Source organism: Poecile atricapillus, chromosome 2 (genome assembly GCF_030490865.1).
Source record: "Poecile atricapillus isolate bPoeAtr1 chromosome 2, bPoeAtr1.hap1, whole genome shotgun sequence".
Lineage (NCBI taxonomy): Eukaryota > Metazoa > Chordata > Aves > Passeriformes > Paridae > Poecile > Poecile atricapillus.
Genome location: NC_081250.1, coordinates 46,271,275 through 46,296,131, shown reverse-complemented (window position 1 = coordinate 46,296,131; position 24,857 = coordinate 46,271,275). Strand labels below are relative to the sequence as shown.

Sequence of the window (24,857 nt, the reverse complement as noted above, 5' to 3'; positions counted from 1 at the left end):
TAATACAAAGATTATTCCAACAACTTAAACAAAATTCTATGAAAGATTTGTAGCTTATGCTTACCTTTTAGGCAATTTCTCCAATCAAACCAAAGTTTTAAACAGTTTAAATCAGCTTTAAACAATTGCCCCTAAAGCAGGCCCATGTTAGGGAAAAGACTGGAATAGACATGAGGGAAAAAGCTCTGCTGAGTAGTAACTAGAAAATCAGAAACACTTCAGGATAAACAAGTCACAAAGAAGTCAGTCTGTGTATATTGACAATAATACAATATCAAGGCATACTTTAGTCAGCCTTGAAGGATGCTTTCATTTGTCAAAAGAAACAGCATAGGAATTTTTATTATGAATAACAAATACAGTAACATGTAAAAAGCAAGTAAGGATTCCACTTTATCAAAGTGTAATTTGCCTTAAAAGCATAAAGAAGTAATGATAGTTGTTTCTCAGAGAAGCTTGAGAGTATCCACTCATATAACGGAAATTACCATTAAAGTATGACTGCTTACAGATTAGTATGAAAAGTCTATTAAAAGAAAGCAAAATTTACTTTTATTATTACTTAACCGCTTAAGCCATGTAAACCAAACAACAAATTATAACTACTAAAGACTTCTAGACTTAATGTTGTACACTCTTAATGCAGATTTTAAAATAAATTGTTTTAATAAAAATTGCACTGGTAGGCTACAATCCTAAGGGATAAACATTATTACAGCAAATAGAATGCACAAAAACTGCAGTACATCTCAAAGAATCCCTCCTCAGCAAAGACCACTTTCACAGGTGTCTCCAGATAGGCAAAGAGAGCACATTTTTGTAACCTGACTACAAGGCTGTAAATAGGAAAAAGCTTCTCCTACAAGAAAACCATGCTCTTGTAATGAAAGGAATAACAGAGTGTGTCCCTGCATGCAGAAAATGAACAATGCCATGTTGTCTATTGAATTTTGAAAATGGGTGTACCATTGATAGATCTCTTAAATCTGTGCTTTGCTTTGAGCATACAGAAGAAAAAAACTCAAAGCACAGAATATGTATTTAATGACTAGGCTCTTCACACAGAGAGAGAGAACACATCATATAGAATTTCTAGCCAAAGCCAGTAGAAAAAAAAAGGATTTAATACAGTGGTTTCACCTTATTACAAGTATTAACCTCCTGTCTTCTCATGGGCTACCTTACTAATGTTCTGGCTTTCTAAAAAATTATCTGGACTTCTGACTTCAGAAAGAATCATAATTGTTTATTTTTAAAGAGCTAAGTAGGTTGGCATTTTACAACCATTTGTTCATTAGCATGTTGAACAATAACACCAATTCATAAAACCATAATGAGAACTAGTTGCTATCAATCACTGCTAACCACAGACCATCACACACATCACAGCATCTCAGGCATGGAGCAGATCAGCAAATCTCTCCTAAACCTAATTACTAGCGTCTCCTCTTCATATGTGGGCTTGAGTGAAATAACATGACTGCAGATCTTCAGTGATGATGAGCAAACATTGTATATACTAAGTTTAACATTAACATAATTCAAACTTCAGAATACACTTAAAATCGCTGGAAAGTTTGGATCTGTAAACTAACCTGAAACAGCATACACACAGAGTTTCCGGCAATGCAACACAGCCAGATGAAGTCCTTCAGTACCACTGTAAAGAAGGGTATAAAAAACACTATTTTCAGATAAATCAAAATAGAATGCATACAGGATAAAATTCAAGTAACATGTTGAAATTGTTCTCATGTGTAGGCCAAATGCAAAGGTTTGGGTGTTAGATGCTAGCATAAAAACTCAGAAGTACTGATCTTCCTAAATTCATGCCAAAGTAATTTCAAAATCAAAATTTTAATCCTTTAAGAACATATTTTGGGTTTCAAATATGAAGAGCAACCCCATTATTTTTCCAGTTTAGTTTGAAGTTCATCTGAAATAAGGTGCTGTTGATCCTTCATGAAGGGATGATATGTGGATCATCCCTCCAAACAAGCATTATGCAGCAATATCAGACACAAACTTTTTTAAATTCACTTCTGTACTAGCTGCATAGAACCTCCAAACCCTCACATTCTTCTTCCTCCAAACACAAATTGTATTTCTAAGAAAGTACTTGTGCTGTAAATACAGAAAATGTTTTATCTCATTTCACAGAGTAAGACATTATGATTCCTGCAAAGGGTCACTCCATGAGTACTTGAGCCTTTGGTCTCAGAGCATGAATGCTTCCCATGATTAGTACAGATTTTACTTTCATTTTTTAAATAATGTTCATGCTACAGTATTAGAAGTTCATTTCAAAATTAAAATTAATCCTTCAAGAACTAATTTCTAAAATAAAATTCTCCTAAGTAGATTCTCTTACTGCCAATTAACTATAAGGTGTTTTCCTTAGAGTCACAGTATCTCTCCTCTACCTGGCCACATGTTTCCATTAAATTCATTGGAATTAAGGATCTTCTATCCCCTATCAAACAGGAAACAATTGGCCAGCATTACATCCTAGACCATAACATTAACTAACATAACAAGTTAGTCAAGTATTCTTAACACCTTAAAAGATAACTTTCAATGTTAAGTTTTTGCTGTTCTACATACTTATAAAAAATTGTATAACTATCTGGAAGATTATGCTGTTGCAGTGTGTTTCTTGTTAATGGTATGTTCTGTTATTGCCCAAGTTGATGGTTTGGTCCAAATGAGACCCCCCCACCCCACACTGTCAATCTACCCTGAGTCTCTGGTCAATCCTGTCTTAGGCCCACCACATGCTTGGAATTCCACTTCGGAAATCCCCTAAACTTCGATGCTTGACTAGTCCATGTGACCTAGTTTTCCCCCCGCCACTACCTCCATCATTGGATGATGATTTTGTGAACCCTGTCTTTTACCCTCCCCAGGATATCTCTGATTAGCTGATGCTTTGCACCCTCCCTTTGAACCGCCTCCCTATTTCAGCTGTTGCACACTCGGATTTTCTGTCTTTTGCCCCCGAGATTCTCCAGAGCAATAAATCCTCTATTATCCCATGCAAAAGCCCTCCCTCTTGTCCTTGCCTCCTCAGAGCGCAGGACTGAGGAGACCAAAAAGGCAGACTGACAGCCAGAAGGCCTTAGAGCAAGTGCTCTAGTGGCACCTCGGGTCGTCCTGCTCCTGGGGTGTGACCCACTCCTGGCACAGGCCAAAGTGATAGAGCCAGATAAGCTCCAGCCTGATGCGATATTGTCCTCTATATATATACCTTAAGTAAAAATTCTCTCACATGAAGATGATTCAAGAAGCAATTCAAATGCATATTATAGGATTCATAGATGTGATTAATAGTTGCCCATCTAGAAACTGAAAATTCACCCTCCAAAACAAAGGAAGAAAATCACATCTAAGATTTAGAATCAAATCTAAGATTTAAATAAACAGCACCATAGCCTGCTATTTACTTACGAAACAAATTTTCCCACTTCAACCTGCAATATTGGTTCTCGCAACTGCACTTCCAAGAGCAAGTCTTCAGGTTGTACTTCATCTCCAGGTTTCACAGGATGTGGATTAAAGATTCGGAGATATCCCTTATAACTGCCCACAATAATTTTATCTAAACAAACAAACAAATAAAAACAACATATAGGATACTACACAATAAAATAGCACATGTGGAATTCAATTTGCTGCAGAGTGCTTCAAATAATACCCTAAAAAGATAGAATATTGACATGATTCAATTAATGTTTATTATGTTCTGTCTTCTAGTTTAACTTCAGCAATTATATATTTTGCAGGTCCGTGAATGTCTGTCAGCACCAGTGATGGCAGCAATAGGGTTGAGTGCTTATGGGTAAGAATGAGGGAGAAGGGCAATGAGGCAGATGTCATGGTGGGAGTCTGTTACAGACCACCCAACAAGGACAAAGAGGCAACAAAATAGTCTACAAGCAGCTTGAAGAAGTCTCACAATCACCAGCCCTTGGTCTTTTGGAGGACTTCAATTTACCAGATGTCTGCTGAAAATATAACACAGCAGAGAGGAACTGTCTAGGAGATTCCTGGAGCACATGAAAGATACCTTACACAACTGGCAAAGGAGCCAACTAGGGAAGGTGCCCCACCAGATTTGCTGTTTCTGAGCAGAGAAGAATTTGTCAGTGATGCAATGGTTGGAGGTTATAGTCGGCAATCACAAAATTTTATTTTTGATTCTTATAGAAGGAAGGAGGGTAACAGCAGAACAGCTGTCATGGGCTTCCTGAGGGCAGACTTTCAACCATTTAGGAGACTGGTTGACAGAGTCCCTTGGAAGTCAGTCTGAAGGGCAAAGGGACCCATGAAGGCTGAACATTTGTAACAAATGAAGTTTTAAAAGGACCAGACCATCCTCCAGTGACAAAAGACAGGTTTGCAGGGAAGAATACCATCCTGGCTGCACAGAGCTTTGGCTGGAACTCAGGAAAAAGAGGAGATATGACCTTTGGAAGAAGGGGCAGCTGAATCAGTGGGGCTGAATTATGTAGGAAGAAAATTACAAGGGCCAAAACCCGACTCAAACTTAATCTAGCCACTACCATAAAAGACAATAAAAATGTTTCTATCAATACATCAGCAACAAAAGAGAATCTCCATTTTTCATTGGATGTGGGGGGGAAACATAGTGACAAAGGATGAGGAAAAGGCTGAGGTATTTGGTGATGCCTTTGCCTAAATCTTCAATAGGGCACCAGTTGTTCTCTGGGTAACCAGCCCCTGAGCTGGAAGACAGGAACAAGAAGCAGAATGAGACCCCTGTAATGCAAGGGGAAAGGATCAGCATTCTGCTACATCACTTGGACGCAAACACAAGTCTATGGAGCCAGATGGGATCCACCCAGGAACACTGAGAGTGTAGAAGTGCTCACCAAGACACTCTCTGTCATTTATCATCAGTCCTGGCAGACCAGGAAGCTCCCAGTTGACTACAAGTTAGTAAATGTGATGGCCCATCTACAAGGGTCAGAAGGAGGATCCAGGGAACTACAGGCCAGTCAGCCTGACCTCAATACCAGGGAAAGTCACAGAGCATATAATCTTTACTGCTATCATGCAGCTTGTACAGGACAACCAGGGGATCAGACCCAGCCAGCAGGGTTTTTTGAAGTGCAGGTTCAGACCAACTTGATCTCCTTCTATGACAAGGTGACCAGCTTAATGGAAAAGTGACAGATTGTGGATGTTGTTTACCTCGACTTTAGTAAACCTTTGACAGCATTTCCCACAGCATTCTCCTGAAGAGAAACTGGATAGTCACAGCTTAGATGGGTGTACTGCTTGCTGAGTAGAAAAGTGGCTGGGTAGCTGAGCCCAGAGAGTTGTGGTGAATTAAGTTACATCCAGCTGGTGACCAGTCATGAGTGACATTCCCCAGGGCTCAGTACTGGGGCCAGTCTGTTTGAGATCTTTATTAACGACCTAGATGAGGGGATCAAGTGCACCCTTAGTAAGTTTGCTGATGACACCAAGTTGGGTGGGAGGGTTGATCTGCTGGAGGGTAGGACAGCTCTGTAGCAGAATCTGGACAGGCTGGAACAATGGGTTGAGGCCAATCGTATGAGGTCCAACAAGGCCAAGTGCCAGGTCATTCGCTTCAGTCACAACAACCCCATGCAACACAACAGGCTTGGGGAAGAATGGCTGCAAAGCTGCCCAACAGAAAAGTACCTAGGGTGATGGTTGATAGCACCTGGAACATGAGCCAGCATGTGCCCAGGTAGACAGGAAGACCAATGGCATCTTGGCTTGTACCAGAAAGTGTTTGGCCAGAGAAGTATTGCCCCCCTATACTCAGCACTGGTGAGGTTGCACCTCAAATACTGTATTCAGCTATGGGCCCCTCACTACAAGAAAGTCATGGAAGTAGTGAAGCATGGCCAGAGAACGGCAACAAAGCCAGTGAAGGGCTTAGACATGCACCAGGACCTGTAAAACCTAGATGGGATATTAGGAAAAATTTAACCGAAAGAGTTGTGAAGCATCAGAAGAGACTGCCAAGGGAAGCGGCTGAATCACCACTCCTAGTGGCATTTAAAAGACATGTAGACATGGTGCTCAAGGACATGGTTTAGTAGTGAACACAGTGTTAGCTGATGGACTCAATGATCTTTTCCAACCTAAAAGACCCTAATGAATTTCTACTGAAAAAGGTTGTACACCAAATCAATAACAGCTCCGCTTTATTCAAATTGTCTTGAAAAGGAAGAATCTTACATTAAAATAATTTTAGAAGAGTCTGGCAGCAAGGAAGTCAAACTCAAGTACCTCTACCAGGTAAAAACAAAATTCCAAGGTGAGCATGATATCATAAAGACACCAAGAATTTATTAATTTTAAAAAAATACACACACAAAAACTCTCCTTGACAGCAAAGACCATTTCACATAATTAATGACTACACAGAAATGCAGGGTTTACTCAAGCCGAGTTACTTACTTTGATCGTCACTTATTTTCCAGATCAAAAGGGTTGTTTATTTGTTTTTCTAAATTCTTAACTCTTTAGCTCTCACCTTCCTTTTTTCTTCCCATGGTTTTTTACAAGTCACAATGTGTTTGCTCCCATTACTAATTGAAAATTCTTTATTTAAAAGATATCTACCACTGAGGGAATAAGACATGAGAGAAGTTACTAGTGAACACAACCAAGAATTAACATATTTAGCAGCATACAAATATAAAAAGACAGCGAGCACTGAATTTGTCTTCTTAAGCCTATAAGGACACATTAAAGATAGCAGACCTAAAACTAACTAGCCAACTAGCCTGGCTAACAAGCTTTCAGCATGCATTGGTCAAAGCAAACCTCCAGCTGTGTGGCTTAAAAGCCAGCAATTTTAAGTCTGAATTTACCTTGTCCACTGCCACTATTATCAACATCAGCAACACACAGACAGCCTTGGTCAAATTCTTCCTTTTCTCCAAGTATGGTGGACCACCAGTCTCTAGCTTTAAACAAGGACATTCTTTTTTACTGAAAAGGAAACAAAACATTGTTAAAGTTCATACTAATACATGCAACTATTTATACAAAAAATTTTTTCTTTGTTAAGCAACAGGTTTCCTTAAGTATATTACACCTCTTGGTTTCAAATTGCGCTAGTGTGAGCTAAGTAAATGTTAATTCCAGGTGTCTGGAGTTTCTGGTTATACAGTTCAGAAAATAACCTCAGGAATCTTATAGTCATTAGTTAAATTAGTTGTGATAGACACTGCTAGTTATATGAAGGAAATGCAACAAAATATCACTTTTAAAAACTGTTAAATCTAAATGCCTTCTGTTACAAGCACTAAGTAAAAGTTTTCAAAGTCTCAGAACTAAGGTTTCTTCTCTCACCAAGGAGTACCAGCAGAAAAAAAAAAAAAAAAAATATCTGATGCAAGTCTTCTGCAAGAGAGATTATTTTTAGACAAGTAAATGGAGACATAAACAGACGACATCAAAACTTCCTCCGCATAATCGCCTTGAAGATGCTCCAGTGACACGACTAAAGAACTCGGTCATACAGGGCACAAATCAGCTTTTCTGCTCCCTACCTGATGTTATTTTAAGAGGGGGGGAGGGAAGGAGCGAGGAGACTAATCCCTTTGGGCAGCTCGACAATACCATTATCCTAGTTCAAAACTGCCGGCTCCGTGCCTAGAGACCCGGGCACAGCCGCTCCCACAGCCCGCACAGGAGGCGAGGGGCTGCCATGCACCGGCAGCTCCAGCGGGCAGAAGGGCAAAAGACGAGATTCGGAAGAAACGCAGCCTCCAAGCCCACGTGTTTCCCTTTTCAAGGAAGCCAAGTCCGGCAAACAAAACCACTTATTTTCCACCTTTTTCCCGTCGCTATGCCCGCTAGGCAACCTGCTACCGCCGAGTGCGGGCTGGCACAGCACTGCCGTCCACACACACCCCCTCACTCCCTCCTGCCCTCCCTCAGAGTCCCTGAGCAGCACACACAGCACCTACACCGAGCCTGGGACATGGACACACACACACAGATACAGATACACATCCCCTGTGGAGCGGGAGAAGGGAGACGGAGTTCTGCGGGGGCTTACTTGGGCGGGAGGCGACAGCTCCTTGGCACGGCGCAGTCCGAGCCGTCCCGAGGCGGCAGCCCCGCTTCCTCACAGGAGCTCCTCGCTCAGGCGCGGCCCGAGGCGAGGCACAGAGCAGCAGAGCTACAGACGCATTCCCACCGCCGCCGCCATCTCCAGCATCCTCCTCTCCCCACCGCCGGCACCAACAGCTCACCGCCGCACGCCCCGCCCAGGGGAGTGCTTGGGAAATGTAGTTTGGGAAGCGGCGCCATGGGCCGTTGGACTCTCTCACTTCGTCCTGTTCTTGGGGGGAACAGCAAAGAAGAGAAACATTTCTTCTGCATTTTCTGAGAGGAGAAAATAACCCCAAACAATCCTAAGCGTTCGGCGGGTTGCGCTTATTCTTCTTCAAACCTCTCACAGAAATCTCTTGTTCTCGAGGCGCCCAGTTCCATCAGTGCGTCCACCCTTTTCCTCCCCCTTTCCCCTGTGGCGTGGTAGGGCCGGCGAGTGGCCGGGCCGGCGGGGCGCGTGCGGCGCCGTCGTTGCCGACCCGGCGGTCGGTCAGGGGGGACCCGCCGGGATCCCGCTCCTTCGCCCACACCGAGGGCGCAGCCGCGCTTCACCGCAGCACTCCCGGCGCCCCGGGAACTACTACCATGGACAGGACCGCCGTGGCCAAGATGGGAGCGGTGGCGAGCGCCAGCGTGTGCGCGCTGGTGGGCGGGGTGGTGCTGGCGCAGTACATCTTCACCATGAAGAAGAAGACGGGTAAGAAGACCAAGATCATCGAGATGGTACGTGGTAAGAGGCCGAAAGGCTCTCGGCCCCCGGACGCCCTTCGCCTTGTCCTTCTTCTCCTGCGGCCGACGGCTCCCCACGGCCGTCCCCGCGGAGCCAGGATATCCCGAGGGGATATCTGCAGGGACAGAGAGGGGACCTTGAGCTCAGTTTGGGATTTCTATAAGGACAGGCGCTGGAGGCAGGAGCAGCTGTTCCACCTCAGCGTGACCCACTAGCACGGAAAAGGTGCGTGTGGAAAGGATCTGCGCCGTCCTGCCCTGTCCTGTCCGGCCCCTGGGATACATACGTACCCGTGGGTCTCGGGGGTAATTTACAAGCGTGCTTGCAGTTTGTTTAAAAGAAAAATGGACACGCACACACACGTGTTCAACCATCTGTTGAAATTGGGAAGTACAGTCTGTTCAGGGTTACTATAAAAGGAAGATGAAGCTCGCTCTCTCTTGCTGCCCTTGTTAAACTTGTTGTTTAGGAAAATGTTTAAATATCTGCTTATAAATAACTGGGTCGTAAAAGATCTTAGTTTGGACAACATGCTGATTATGTGGAAGTCCTTCAAATTTTGTGATTTGGACACTGCCATACCGAAGAACTGAATTGAAATCGTCCAGGCACTTGATGTTAGCTAACGTGTGTTTTGTGATCTCCCCTGCTGAATTTTACTGAAAGCTCTGATGAATTTTTATAGTTACACGTGGAAACAGATTTTAGTAAGAGCTAGAATTCTGTATGTAAATTGCGAGCTGCCTAAATACTCACTTGGCCACTCATTGCCATGCTTGCCAGTGGAATTCATGCAGAGCAGTTTGTGATAACTGTGGGTCCAAAGAAAAATTCTACTTTGAGTTTTTGCTAATTGTGAAGGCATCACTTACTGTTGGAAAAAAATACTGTTTCTAGTCATCAGTCATGTCATCTGACAATTTGGAGAGGGTTACCTTGCTTTTTAGTTTCTCCAAGCCCACTTCCAACAGCTTGTGGGAGAGCAGAAAATTTGGATTGCCACTTTAGAGAGGTTTTAGATAGATTTCTGTGAAAATGCTTTGGACACTATAGTAGGATTTTACAAAACTCAATTTGAAAACTTACAGTGGCGTAAGAGTGGTTAACTATAAATTTTATTTTATTTCTTTAATTCTAGTATTATAATACCATTACTTGTGAGTTATGTGGGCAATAAAATAACAGCATCTAAAAGCTTGATCATATGAGTGCTCAAAAGGCAAATACAATAGTTTCACTAACTCATGTTCATAATACCTGATTTGAGCTGTAGTTTGGAAAGTACCTAATAATTGCTAAAATTTATTTATATTAACTTTCTGTACAGTATTTAACTGGTGTTTTGGCTGGGAAAACTTGAACTTTGCCAAGATTTTGCCTTTGGTTAGGGAAAAAAATCATTATGCTAATGCTAAATTGGTATCTGGTAAGTGATTTTTTCAAGTATGTAGTTCAGATAACATTTTCACAGCTATGTTCTTGGACACAAACCTGTGATCCTAAGTAGATATTTCAAAAATTGCACTTATATGATTACAGCTTTTTTCAGCTTTAAATTGCAAGGGAAAAATTAAGCTTGTTGAAAACATGTCCGATTTTTCATGTAGAAACATTTTATCACTTGGATGCAACACATTCACACTCAGAGAGTGAGCATTTCAGCTGATATTCAGGTTGGCAGCTTCCTCAGCTAGCAAACATCCTTAGTTCTAAATATCCAAGTCTTCTTTCCTAATTTTCAGGGGAGACATATATTCAGGCTGTGCAATTTCTTTGAAATAAGTGAAAGTTATTTAAACTTCATACCAAGGAGTTGAGTTTGTCAAGGGCAAAAAGGTGTACATGAGTTTTACCTGGATATGCTGCATTTGGAAGAACTTTCTTTTATTCACCAATGAAGATGTGATTCAATGTTTGTCATTTACAAGACACTGTATCAGTTTTATTTTATGACAAGAGAGACCTTTCTTTGAGCTGTGGAGGAGACTGGGCTGTTTTCTAATCTGTAACTTACTGTAATTTAGGATGGTGATAAGGAACAATACTGCTTTATTGAAATGTAGTTTCTTCCAATACCAGGCTGGTCCTCTGTGTTAGACTAAAATGATGGGACCATTCTTGTATTTTCAACAGATTTTTTTGGTTCAAATTTTCTTTGGGGACTACTACACTTTAGTTTTATATCCAAATTAGACTCAGAATTACCTTGATGTATAACTTTCATCAAAAGCAGTAGGGAGCAGGCCTATTTACACCTGAATTACGTAAATGAAATATTATTCATTAAAATTAACTATAGCAATTTTTTTTTCTTAGTCAAAATAAAGTTAGATTAATATAAAACCCAAGTGTAAGTAAAAAAAAAAAAAAAGTGGCTGTCTGTAAGTGCTAAAAAGACAGAGACTTTTACAAATCAAATAAAACATCTATAAGTTAAGTATATTTTATATATATATTAAGATATATATAAGTTAATATCAAGGATTATGATGCCAAGAATGTTTACTGCAAAAAAGAGTGGAAAGGATTCTCAAGCATTGCGGGAAAGGAATCTCTTTCCTTGCTGAATAATGAGATCAAGTAATTCTTAACTATCTAGCTCACATTTCAGTAGATGAATTCGTTAAGCATACCAATTAGCCTGGTACAGAAATTTAAACTTAATGGAGATACCTTAGAATTACTTCATCTTATTTGATAAAAAATGTTTACATTCATAATTAAAATGTTAATATTGTATCTTCGACCATGGTGTGTAGTTTGCAAACAGGGAGTTTCCCTTAGGCACTCATGAATGCAGAGTTACTTCAGCTCCACTTCTGAAGTAACACAGGCATTAATAGTAATGGTCACATGAAGTTTTACTCTGTGTGGTAAGAAGCAACCATCTCTCCAAGTCTTCTGTTATTACTTTGCACAACCATGTTGCCAATTCTGCGAAACTGTATAAGTGTTTCCACAGTCAGGTGAAAGCAAAAGTTAGACACAAGGTTGCTACCTTTAATTTACAGGGATAGTTAAAAATTAATTGGACTTTCAAAGTAACTTTTTAGAAAATGTTTCCTGGCTATTTTAGAAAGAAATTAAACTGAGAGTAATGTTGAGTCTTACGAGTTTTTCAAGCCTCAGACAAGATTGCTATTTAGTTATGGATTCCTATACAGCAAATAGTTGTACTGCCAATAGACTTCAGTTTTTGATTACTCTTTGCTGAGCCTTTTTATCAGTTCAACAGAAAACAGGTGTTCACAAGCTAGAATGAAAAATATTGCCTAAATATTTCAAAAATATTCACCTGTGAGCACTAGCCCATATTAATTAAAATATGGAGTTAACATAAGAAAAAAAATCTTCTTAAGAGAGTAACAGTATTTTTTGTTGTCTGTTTCATAAACAAAGTTGTTAAAATCTTGGGGTTTTTTTTCAGCAGCTTGTTCCTCACTCTTTGATTTTGGATCTTTTTATTGTATTTTTTTTATTAGAATAAGAAACATAATAACATAGAGCTTATTGGAACCAGACCAGCAGAATACCTTAAACTGAGACTTCCTCTCTCAGGCTTGTTTTCCAGAAAACTGGACAAATGTGTTTGTCTATTTCTCCAATCTGCTCCTGAAGTGAGCACCTTAATTACATGAAAAAGAGACTTTGTATCAAAGCTCAGCAACAACGAATAAAATCAAAGCAGTTTCTGCATTTACAGGAAACATTTCAACCACTCAACTGTCTCTGGACAGTGCACTTTTTATTGTGTTAAAGAAGGAAAGAAATGCATGGATTTTTGCAGTATTGGAGTTTACCTGGAGGGAAATGAGGAAATTAATAAGAAGCAAGGTAACTGCTATTTTTCTACTTACCTAAGAAATAAAGGAACCTATTCTGTGAGTATGACTGTTAGAGGTGTTGCAGGGGGTGTGTATTATTATTATTATTATTATTATTATTATTATTATTATTATTATTTATTTTACCTGGAAGTCTCTGGTGAGAATGTGTTCTTGTTTCATTGGGCATAAGAGCATTTGTGCCACAGATGAAGATAAAACTGGCAGCAACCACACACCGTTTCTTTATTCTTTTCTTGTTGCTGGTAACTAGTTGTTATAGTAACTGTGGCGTTACTCTGGCAGGTTGACCTCCCAATAGCGTGAAAAGCAGAGCAGTATGTAATGTGTAACGTACATATTCAGGAATCCAAGTGGTTGGTATTTGCAACTCCTTCATATGTAGTTATGCCTATACAGAGCTGAAGAAAGGTTTGAGTCTGAATAAACTGGAATCACTAAAAGGGGAATGGAAGGAAGATGGATTCCCTCTAATGATGCCTTTGCAGGACATTGTCACTGGATAGGCTCAAGAGCCATGCAGTGATATGATCCATTTGGGAATAATATTGTTCAAAAAGAATGGTGCTGTGATATATGAACCTAAGTAGTGAAAAGTGAAAGAACTGCTGAGACCTAATACCACTGCTACCTATTGACATGTGACTCAGAGTCCTTATATTACTAGAGTACTAGAATAATTTTTAAATTATTGATAACATTTTATAACATTTAAATTTGATAAGAGTATTGGAGATGCTATGTAAGCATTTCTATAAACCTTGAGCTTTGTTTAGACTGTATTCCTCAGAAGAAAAATCAATTGACGGTGGTAGACACCATTTATTAAAACAAGTTTGTTTTGTCCACACGCTGTTTACAGAGATAGTCATAATATATGCCACCTAGATAATGCATGATTTCAGACTGCCTAATGTAAGCCACTGTGCATGATACAAGTCATCTAACATATGGCTTGTAAAGCAAGTTATCACAGGGCAGGAAAAACCCTTAGGACAATGCATGTTGATGCAACTTGGATACTAGTAGCAGTTTTCATTCTTACTGTAAAATAATTCAGCTGGAAATTTTAGAAATTTGTATCCCAGGAGAATAAAAATTGACAGAATTCCATTGTTTTCTCATCTCACTGTCAAAATTATGTATATACTAATATTTTACTTCATTCAATATAGTAAGCTAATCCTACAATGCAGCTGTTTCAGAAGTAAGTTCTAATTTTCTGAAATTGCTGCTGCCTGTGTTGGGTTTGTTTGGTTTATTTTGAATTCAGTAAGTCTTAAAACCTACATTCTTCCAAGGGATGGTATGGGAAGATTAATTAAATCTATAATTCTGCACTAGTTTCTTTAGAAATCATTTATGCAAGTTATAACAGTTACCAAAAATGTACTGATTATCTGTACCTGAAAACTGAGTTCCAAGTAGTCAGTGTAGACATGTCAGGATATAATATAGATTTTAGGTATAGGCTCAGAAGAGCTTGGTTGCTGCTTTCTTTTATCTTTTGTATAGTCTTTCTTCAAGTCAGAAAAGCAATCTTTCAATTACTCATTCTGCTCTGAAATATATTTACCTTTTAATAAATGCTTGGTATGTGTTTATTTTTAAGTGATTGTCCTCCTGTTTGTGATAATTTATTTTTACCATCATCTGTTCTATTAAATTCTTTTTACAGCTGAAAATCAGTAGCAAGCGCTGCAAGTCTTAAACATGTTACCTTTAACTGTCAAACAATATAACCAGTAATAAGAGATTTTTTTAGTTTTTAGTCTGAATATGCATATCGTTGCAAATCTGCTCATATTATGAATTAAAGTTGCATAGCATTCCAGTCATACCATTCAGTCTTGAGGCAACAAGAACTACCAGCTTTTATAAAAAGTATCTAAACTGATCAATATAAGCATTAAAGAGACCCAGGGTATGGATCCATGCATTCATAAGCAGAATACTAGTGGTGAATTCAATAGCAATATACCTGTAAATGTAAAAACATCACAATTTGTGTAAGTCTGGACTGCAAAATGCCTGAACTTTTGAAGTACTTTCTTTAGAAAGAAAAAAAAAAAAAAATCACAGAAAAAACCCTACCACAGCTGCCTTTAACCTTTTATTTTCACTTGCATGAATTACATCATCCATGCAAAATGCATATTCTTTTCCTGTGTTGGCTAGTTCCAATTTGCAGTAATAGCCTTCAAGCCATCAGGCACCACTCCTCCCTCCACGTGTGCATCCACAAGTGTATTTGTGCAAGTAAACCACAGTGTACTCCTCACCTCCTACGAAGGATTATTATTGGAGAGAGCTTAAGGAAAAAACACTCGAAATGCTGCAGCGTGTCAGATTTGTCGCTGTGTTTTGGTGCATTTGGCAGTGAATTGTCACGCTGCAGCAGACGGCTCGGAGCAGCAGGTGGCGCTGGCGGGAGCCGTGGCTGAGGCGCTGGCGCTGCTTTGGAAGGGCCCTGTCCCGTCAGGGAGCCGTGGCCCCCAGCGATGGCTTTCCTCGGCCCCTGCCGCGCTGCGCTCTGACACGTTCGGCTGAACCGCTCCTGCTGCCCCGGCCCACAGCAGCAGCCGCGTCTCTGCTGCCTGCCAGCCGCTCGCCGCTCAAATCAGGCTGCGGCACCACCTCACAGCTATTCTTCCTGGCTTCCTTTCCTAACCACCGTGCAGGCATAGAAGGCCAGATAAGACAGGGCAAGAGAGTCGGTTATTGTCGTGGAGAGTGCGTAAAATAAAAGTGAGGGTGTGAAGTCTAAGAGGCTTTCTTGCAGTCATGGCACTGTGCAGCAGCTGATCTGCAGCGACTGCTTCCTCCTGGGACACAGTCTTCGTACAGCTCTTATCTTGACCAGTTGCTGGATGTCAGTCTCTTTCTCCCATCCAAAAGTCATCACTCACCAGGGGTCAGCTGCTGTAAAACATCAGAGAACTTATGATTGCAGTAGGCAAAATTTTAGTTCAATGTCTATCATGCAGCAGCTTGGTGGGCGGAGTGCCATTAAATTGGAATCTGTGGCTGTTTTGTTGTTCAACTCTTTCTTAGGTTATTTGTGTGGAGCTTCTGATGGTTCAAGAAAAAAAAAACAACTGTCCATTAAAATTCCACAGTATTTTTTAAATTTGGCTAATCATCAAGAGTGCTTTATATGGATGCCAAAAAAAAGAAGACATTTTTCAGTACATGTTTAAGGTTGCGGGACACAGGTCAAAGAAGACACCATGTTTAAGTACTAAAAGTAACTATATTATTCTCATTCACTAATACCTCAAAAGAGAATTGCACTGACTTACCTCAGAAAATAATTATGAAAGTAATTTTAAATAACATTTCTCTAAATTATAGCAATAATGCCTATTGCTAGAAGGAAATGTGGCTTCTACTTTAATATATCTCAATATTTTAAAAATAATTTATCTATTTAATTTTTTATTTTATTTTAAAGGGCTGGGGCAAAGCCCAGACTTGGAAAGTGTCTGAATACAGACTTTCAGACTTCTGAGCTGGTTTTGCCACCAAGAAAATTCCTGTTCAAATGTGCTTGTTCTTACTTGTTTCCCACTCATTAACTGTCATTTCCTTCCCGCACTCTTATATAAAGATTTGTTTGTCTGCTCTACAAATTGGATCACTGAAATCATCCAAATTTATTTGTGGTTTGGTTTTTTTTTTACCTGGGAGTTGTTTTGTTCCACCTTAATCTGAGAGAATGAATACTATTGAAATGTTCCATTAATCTTGTTCCTTTAAAGCTTTCCCTCTTTGTCAGAAACTTACTAGTTATCAGACCAAAAATGTGATTTTTTTCACTCATCAGCTATTATCGCAACACTTAATATTATCAGCTGCATCTGCCTTTGCAGTGAGTATCACTGATGGGTAAGCCTCAGTTTGGTCTGCATGTTCCCATGGAAAAATTGTCCATGAAACTGAAGGGTAGGAATTAGCACAAAGCAGTATCAGTATCAGTACTTTATCAGTAGTAGAGTGCAAAGAATAGTAGTGGTAATATTTATTACCTGTTGGTTTTGAACACTTCCAGATGCCAAGTACACAGAGATACAAGAAATAAGGATCCATCTTTCAATGGATCCAGCACCTATAAAACAATGAGACATGGAGCTGAAACAATCCTTCATGCCTCAAGTCATGATGCTTCAGCCTGTTACCTGTAAAAGGAGTGTTTGGTAGCTGTATTACATCTTTAGATTTAATGGAATTTTTTTTAAGGTCTTTTAAAAAGGGTTTGTAGTCAAAGAGCACTTAACAATTAAAAACTTTATTCGTCTCAATGTGTAATTTAAATGGAATATTATATTAGCACTACATTCTTACATGTAGTGTCTGGTAATGTATTGTAGATTAAACTTTGTCCTGCTGACTTTGCTTTCAAACTGAGTCCCACAACTCCACTATTCAAGGGTCAGAGTTTATTTGATCTAGATACAGCATTCTTAGACTTAGTGAAAAAAAATCTAAGCAGATTTTTTTTTTTCTTAGAAGCAGATAAGAGAAGAAGAGAATCAGCAGCAACTGCTTCAGTCCAAGCCTTGGCCTTAATGCAAATTCCATTCTAGATAGTGTTACATGGGAGGCTTCTAGGGAAACAAGTATTTGTTTAAGTTCTTTCAATGCATGTCCATGTAGATATATACAGGATATTTAATTATAGAAGGCATGCATTCAAATGAACAGTTTTTGGGGAAAATAGTATAGCTCATAAAAATTACCTTATTATGCCAGGTGAGCTTTTGCATACCTGATAGCTAATTAAGAATTAAGAATTTGTAAATGTACCTGTAGTAGTTTAGATTGCCAAAATACCACAGTACCACAGTATATTTACGTACTGCCAGTTCTTAGAATTCTACACTGTTTGCCTAGATATTTTGAAGAAAGATTATTTGTACCAGCAGCATCACCTGTAAGAATTCTTTAAGAAAGCATTAGATTCTGTATAACATGAGAGGGAAATGGATCTTTCAGACAGGCAGACTCCAACACATTCCATAGCAGTATTAAAGGAAAATGCGAGTACCACTCAAATCAAAAACTTCTTATTTGTCAGAAATGAATTTTCTGTATCTGTGTTCTCAGAAGAAGAACCAGCAAGAAAAGTGAAGGATGGAGTTAAAACTAAGATAAACATTATCATGAAAAGCAAATTATTCTCCCTGTCATTACATGTTACAAAAATGGAGTGTTGACTTGCCTTCCATGAAGTCTTAGGTCATACTGGTACAATGGTCTGTAACAGAGGCCCAAAGAAAGCATAGGAAAGGGGTGATTTGTCATGAATGTTTTTGCTCCAATGATTTCTCTCCTCCAGCAGCTTGTATTTCAGAGACAGTGTGTGTAATTTTGGATGACCTTTTTTTCGTGTTATGACCCAGTAGCATTTCAAGGCTGTGTAAATCCTCAGTATCAATAAAAAGGAGTCCTACATTTTACTACTTTACCTAATTGTATGACTTGTAGCTGACTGTTTTGAGCCTGCCTCCTCTTAATTTTAGTTGATGACCTCTACCTTTTATACTGGAAGAGACAGTGACCAATCTTTCCCTATTAACCCTTTCTAAACAACTCTGTAATTTCCAGGTTAAGGAATTCTAGTAATATTCAACTGTTCATTGTATGAATCTTTTCTCATGGCTCATTCTTACTGCCCTTCTCAGGGCCTTTTCCAGTTCTAGTTTATTCCCTGTAAGGTAGAGAAACCAGAGCTGGTTTTGGTATTTAAGCTCCAAGTTCATAATGGATTTATAAAGATTTTATCCAGAAAGCCCTGGTAAGAATAGGCATCAGTGAAATGAATGTATGAAGGCCAAGAAAAAAGCCTCCATTTCCTTCTGCCAAGCAATGAAAGGGTGTCACAACCTTGAGTTCTTTTGATCCAGTGCTTTAGAAGATATGTTTAAAATTTAAGTGTAATGTGATAAATTGTATTGATCCGAACTTGCTTACATTTAGAATATTTTTATATATATATTTTTTTTTTAAAAAAAAAAAAATTATAACAAGGGCAGGAGAGAAACCATGAAGATAAAAAAAAAAACAGTTTAAATTTGGCTAGGTAGGTGTGGTATTTTCAAGATACTCATTAGAAATCACTGAAGATCTTCATCATTTCCAGATACTCACTGATAACTAAATAATACATACCTTTGCTTTTAGCCTGCCAGTTATAAAGGTTAATTCTCTCCACAGTGTGGGAATGGGAACTAAGCACAGAGATGAGGTGATTTCCCTAACATACAATCAGAGAAAAAAAAGGCCTATTCTGAGCTGTAGTCATTCACCCCAAAACGTACAGAACTGTTCTCTATGTTTTGTACCTTCTGTATTCTCTCAGACTAAATTCTTTCCCAAACTAGTAATTGACAGGATCACATGAAATACCAGAAACATAGACCCTAGTTACTGTTAGTTCTTCCTCTTCTTGTAAGATTCAAAATGTCTGTTAATCTATCACCAGCAGAAATCTCTTCTTTTAGAATGATTTTGTAAGCACAAGAAGAAGCTGCATAAGGGACAATGATGCTGCAATATCTTTTATTCTCTCATCAGAGAGATGTATTAAACATAAGAAGAAATGCTTAAAGAGGTGTTTTAGTATGTGTGTTGATATTAAGCTTTGTGTTCAGTACAGGCATAAATGGTCAGACTATTAGACAATCACCAGTTTTCTCATGAACAGTAAAGAAAGCTAGATCTCTGATCAGATTAAGGAAATCTCTATTAAAAAGTTGTTGAATATGTCTTGTGATACCATTCAAGTTAAGATCTTCACCTTCTTACCATGTGTCATCCGTATCTATATTTACCACAGTTTGTTGAATTCAGTCTTTAATATGTTCTTAGCACTTTTTCATAACAGGTGCTGTTCAAGCTCTTTCTTTTTAGAATTGCTTACACTCCTCACAAGTGATCTCTGTGACAGACACACACATTCATATACAAATCATAGTTCTGTATTGCAACATACCAACTGTAAATATGGCTAGCATGGGTTTTTACACCAAGCCTCTACTGCAAAGATAAGTGGTATCCAAAATTCCTGCAAGGCAACCTTCTAAACCTTTATTTACCCCAGCTTCATCAAACTGACCATTGACCTTACTTTCCTTGTAATTGTCACAGATATAAAAAGCTATTCCTGGAAGCATTATGCTGCTCATTAACTCAGTTCACTAGGGCATGAATAATAATCATATTTGAGTACAGTTGGGTTGTATTGGTTCCTTTCTTCTGCTTGGTCTTGGTACTTGAGTAACAAGGTTCAGGTACCTTTCCCTGTCTCATGAGGTTATATCAAGTAGGCTGTTTTGGAAAATACATACTAATAAAACTTCTTACAAAAGCAAAATTAAATAACAAATACAGTTCTTTAATGTTTAAAATTGATCCCTACAATAAAGCAAAGTATTTTCAAGTAAAGTTGAGCAACATACTAAATATGTGAGGATGTATTCAAAAGTTCTTCAGTTGTGGTCGGGTCACTAAACAGGAATAAAATATAGTAAGCTCATGAAAGGACACTACCTAATGTTTACACTGCAGACAAGATTCAATCACCTCTAAATTTTGTAGGAAATATTTTAAAAAGCTATGACCTCTTTCCTGATCTTTAAAAGTTTATGTCAGTTTAGCTGAAGTATTCAATTTATTAGTTAAAGAAAAAGCTCAGCTTACTTGCTTAGGCAATATACCTGTGCTAATTCTTTCCACAAATGGATGCAACTTAGCTCACAGGTGTGGAAGGACTGGTAGAACCAGCTTTTCTTTGCTTTAGACTAAAACCTATAGTGCTTCATATTCAAGAGCATCCTCTACAAACCAAGTTCACCTAACACACGAGCATATAAAGTTGAACCATTTCCCAGTCTTATATAAACTATAAATCATCTAGCATTTTAAGTGTTATTCTTTTTTTCCTCTCTCTCTTTTTCTGCTTAGAATATTCTGTAGTCAGGATATGGCCCTCAGCCAAAGAGAAAATGTTAAAATTTAATCTATCTGTTGAAATAACTTCATTAGTTATTACATTATATTTACTATTATATTTCTATTTATTTATATTAATAATTATTTTTTATATAATAATTATATTTTAATTTTTAATATATTTTATTTATTTATATAGTAATTAATATTTTAAATTATCAGTAATTGTTGGTATTTGTTATGTTTATTATCATTTTATTATATTATTGTATATATTGGTTATTATATATAAGTTTGTAATTTGTAAAATATATTTAAATGACCTTCCATATTTTGAGAGTAGAAATGTCATGCTGGAGTTTATTTCTCTCTCTTTAAAAAAATCAGTGTTCATTTTAACTCCTCATTTACCAGACATTAAACACTGTAAACAAAATGCTCAACAGACTCAGGTCAGCAGTAATAGAATGTGGATAGTAGGAGCTGTTGTAATTAAAGTGTTGTACACAAAGATTTCTTGGAGTTGCAAAGACAGTCTTGTTTTGTAGATGAGAAGTTTCACGTACGGCATTTTCATTAAAGTGAAAGTACACTGTTGATAAAGATAGATGTTTTTCTAAGAATTAGGTGTTGGCTGTATTAATGTTTACAGAAATTTTGCTCACAACATTTTCTAGGGCTTTCACTAAAGCTATAATAGTTAATTTAGAATGCTTTGCAATTAGTCTGGTGTACCAAAAACAGTCTGTAAGGGTTGGACTTAATTTCTGTAACTCTTTTTTTTAATCATAAAAAATAAATAAATAAAATATTTTTTAAACTACCTTGTTTTTGTTTCCCCAGCTTTCTGAAAGGGAAACTAACTTTCTTCATATTCTTGACAGCACTGGAGTTAATTTTCTCACTAAATCACAGCTGAGAAGTACCAGAATAGCAACAGGCCTGCTTGCTGACCCACCAAATCCCAGCCTCATCTATGAGGTTCACAAGACCCATTTATATATCAGTATAATTATCACCGTTGAAATACATAAAAGCTCAAAGGCAGGTTCTTTGCAAACTGAATGTATCGAGTGATGTCTTACCTGAACTACATGATTCATCTGGCAAGCATGTTTTACTTAATTGTTCATAAGATTTTTTTTTAACATTGGAAATCTAGTAGGGACACAAGCTGCAGCTTTTTGTTGTGCAAATAATTCATATTTATTCAAGATGCTGCACTCTACAAATGTTTCCCAAACATTATTATAAAAATATAAATGAAAAACATGCTGCCTGTATTAAAGTACTATGAAGAGTAAAATTCTCTGTATGTTACCTATTATAACAGTGTACAAATGTGATAACAAGTAGTTTATTGGTAGCTATGAATCCTGGCAATACCAATGCCAGGTAAGTTCAATTTACTGTATACGGTCCTTGCAGGGATTATGTTATATTTTGAACATATTTTTCAAACTCTTTTGCTGCATCAGGATACAGCAGACTTTAACATGCATATTTAAGGAGATCCTGGTCAGTTCTAAGAGGATAAGTGTTGATTAAAGTTGCATGTTCTGTCTTAGCTGAAGTATTCAGTTGTTTTGTTGGCTCAAAACAAACAGAACACCTCTGAAACACCTCTTTGTTTCAGAGAACACCTCTGAAAACAAAATGAAAGTGCACATGTAGGTCAGATACACCGAGGAATCCTGATAGACTACATAGTAGCCTACAGTTGGAATGTAGACACAAAAGATACGGATCTATTTTACCATTCAGAAAGTCTGTTGTTTGTTTTTGTTTTTTTAATGTAGAAAGCACAGCCTCCTTTGAAGGAAATTTTCATAACTAATGAATTTCTATTAGATCCCTGCTATTGGCAGTGTTTTGTAGCATTACAGGCTTTCTACATGCTACACTTGTATCCTGCCCTTGCTTCAGCTCTGACGATTGCACTGGTCACATTGGTGGCTTGTATGAATTGGCCTGATGGTGGTGGTTAGTCCAGGCATCCTGCAACAGGGATCATAAACCTGAGGTTGAACATGAGTTATGGAGTAGTATAGAGAAGCTTGCACTGCTGCTATAACAATAGTTAGCTTTGCATGACACTTAGAAGCATTTACACAACTTCAAAATGTAAAATATGATTAGACAATAGTTCCTTCATCCCCTCATTCTAAAAAAATATTTCTTTTTAATCCGTCTTCTATGTCACCTAGCTACGGTCTTTGATCAGGCAGCATGCCTAATGACAAACTTCTAAAACTATGTGGAGTTGCCTTGTCTCTCAAAAATCCTGACAAACAAGGCTCCTTGATTTCCTGTTTCAGTATCACACAGATAATTACAGCCAAAACAAAGATTAATTAATTCATTTGTTCCTTCTACATGAATAAATATGTGCTACCTAGTAAACATTAATGAAATCATGTCAATGAAGCTCTAAGAAATTTGTGGCACTATATGACAGGAAATCCTAAAATACTTGGAAAGACAAAGTAGTAAACTTCTGCTTTGAAAAACAAGTGCCTTCCTTTGTTCGAGCAGCCCAAATTTGCCCGTTGCATCCATGAAAGCTGTCATTCAATGAAGGTCAAAGGTTTTGTTGTTGGTGAACCAGCTGATGATCTGTAAGCCCGTCGGGCTGTACTGCTGAGCATAACAAACTGCTGTGCATTGCTGACGTGCGTCACAGGACCCTGGGGTTTTGCACGGGGATTAGTCAGGCTGTATTTGGAAACGCCCTCAACTGCACCCTGTGCTGCTATATTAGTGTGTCTCAAGCAAGAGGAATTTTCTTTTGCTTCTGCAGCTGCTCCTGCAAAACCCTCTGGTAAGTGTGCGCAGCTTCTGTCAGCAGTATTGACTGTCTTCTTGCTTGTGTTTTTAAACCAAGGTTATGAGCTGAGGGCTTACTTACAGTTGTTAATAGTGACTGTGAAAAAACCTAAAAAAACTGTACTTTTAAATTAAAAATTTGATAGCATAGAATGAGCAACAGCATCAAAGGAATAAGTATACTTAGTGTTTTTCATTGAATAAGTTAATTCAGCATAAATGTTCCTCTACTCTTAAATATGTATCAGACTATTCTGAAGTGTTGGTATTTTCACAGTGATGTCATTATGAACCATGCATGTTGGCTTTTATTTTATACAGCAGGAATAGAAAGATCACATAATATAGCAGACCAATTCTTAAAAGGATTTGGTTGGTTTTTGTTGGCAGCCTGCATGCAAGCCCTGCATCTCTGGACTCTGCTTGCCACCTATGCTGTTGCAGTAGGACAAAATCAAGGACAGAAGAATCAGGAGTGCCCTAAGCTCAACGCACAGGTACTCTCCTTTAAAAACACAAGAGGAAACACTATTGTCATGTTTTCTGTGAAAGCACTCTCTCCAGATTTTTATAATGTTTTTTTTTCCAAATTAAGTATCAGGACCCAGCACATTAAGTATAAAAATATGTAAATAAATAAATAAAGTCAACCATGAAAAATTATTTTTAGTGTGCATACTATTCCATGTCTTAAAATAGCTTAGGCAGTGAACCCATTTCCAGTTATTTCATATAACCTGTGCTGTGTATCTAGTTTTATAGCATATTATCAAGCAATTGTGAAGATACTTAGTGTTCTGTTGTTTCATTCTCATAATAACTATGTTAGCTAAGTATTCCCAAGGCTATTTCTTGGAAGAACTACTAAAATAGTAATTTGGTAATTACTAGTTACTAAGGATTTCTTACCATATTTGACCTTGCATCATCTGAATATAAAATGTATTATGGTTTTAGGAATTATAAATTAGTGAGTCTCTGTCCTAAGCTCAGATTATACTAGCAGAGTGCCCGATAACTAGTGAATTTCTCCTGACAACCTGCACATAATGGAGTGACTGGTATGATTACACTCACGTCTAGTACCTTTTGATGTGTCTGTCTAAAATATTAGCCTACTAACAGCTGGGGCAGCTAAGAGAAAACTCTGATGCACTCATGGGCCAGAATTCAAATTGTGTGAATTATGGGTAGTCTTGCTTTATACATATATGAGCGTAAACATATGGAGAAAAAGATCTTCATAGTGTCATTCTGTGTATTTTGTTATGGCTCCCCCAATTCTTGCAACTCAAGTAGCAGAAGTTACATGGAGAAGCTTGCATGCTTTTCAAAAGCTTTTTGTTCTAGAGCAAGGAATGTTCTGTAATAATAGA

General features: G+C 38.1%; 3 protein-coding genes across 11 annotated transcripts in view; 1 reads left to right on the top strand and 2 right to left on the bottom strand.

Moving 5' to 3' along the window:
* The window catches only part of BBS9 (Bardet-Biedl syndrome 9), a 281,935-nt gene extending 273,331 nt beyond the window's left edge, over nucleotides 1-8,604 (bottom strand). Inside the window, exons 1-5 of the mRNA XM_058833781.1 lie at nucleotides 8,468-8,604; nucleotides 8,072-8,356; nucleotides 6,876-6,996; nucleotides 3,448-3,598; nucleotides 1,596-1,660 (exon numbers count right to left, since the gene is read on the bottom strand). Coding sequence (XP_058689764.1) covers nucleotides 1,596-1,660; nucleotides 3,448-3,598; nucleotides 6,876-6,987 — 328 coding nt within the window. The 5' untranslated portion in view covers nucleotides 6,988-6,996; nucleotides 8,072-8,356; nucleotides 8,468-8,604. The remainder of the gene's footprint in view (nucleotides 1-1,595; nucleotides 1,661-3,447; nucleotides 3,599-6,875; nucleotides 6,997-8,071; nucleotides 8,357-8,467) is intronic.
* Nucleotides 8,567-24,857, top strand: part of NT5C3A (5'-nucleotidase, cytosolic IIIA) — a 28,196-nt gene continuing 11,905 nt past the window's right edge. For 2 of the 8 annotated variants that reach the window (XM_058833786.1, XM_058833787.1), the window contains exons 1-2: nucleotides 8,567-8,824; nucleotides 23,872-23,978. In XM_058833786.1, coding sequence (XP_058689769.1) covers nucleotides 8,713-8,824; nucleotides 23,872-23,978 — 219 coding nt within the window. In that variant the 5' untranslated portion in view covers nucleotides 8,567-8,712. Of the gene's footprint in view, nucleotides 8,851-23,338; nucleotides 23,477-23,871; nucleotides 23,979-24,857 lie in introns of those variants that run through there. The other 6 variants (XM_058833790.1, XM_058833789.1, XM_058833792.1 and 3 more) reach the window with 6 other exon arrangements.
* FKBP9 (FKBP prolyl isomerase 9) overlaps nucleotides 13,505-24,857 on the bottom strand; it is a 46,172-nt gene continuing 34,819 nt past the window's right edge. The window contains exon 9 of one of the 2 annotated variants that reach the window (XM_058833784.1): nucleotides 13,505-15,624. In XM_058833784.1, the coding sequence (XP_058689767.1) occupies nucleotides 15,608-15,624 (17 nt within the window). In that variant the 3' untranslated portion in view covers nucleotides 13,505-15,607. The remainder of the gene's footprint in view (nucleotides 15,625-24,857) is intronic. The other variant, XM_058833785.1, reaches the window with a different exon arrangement.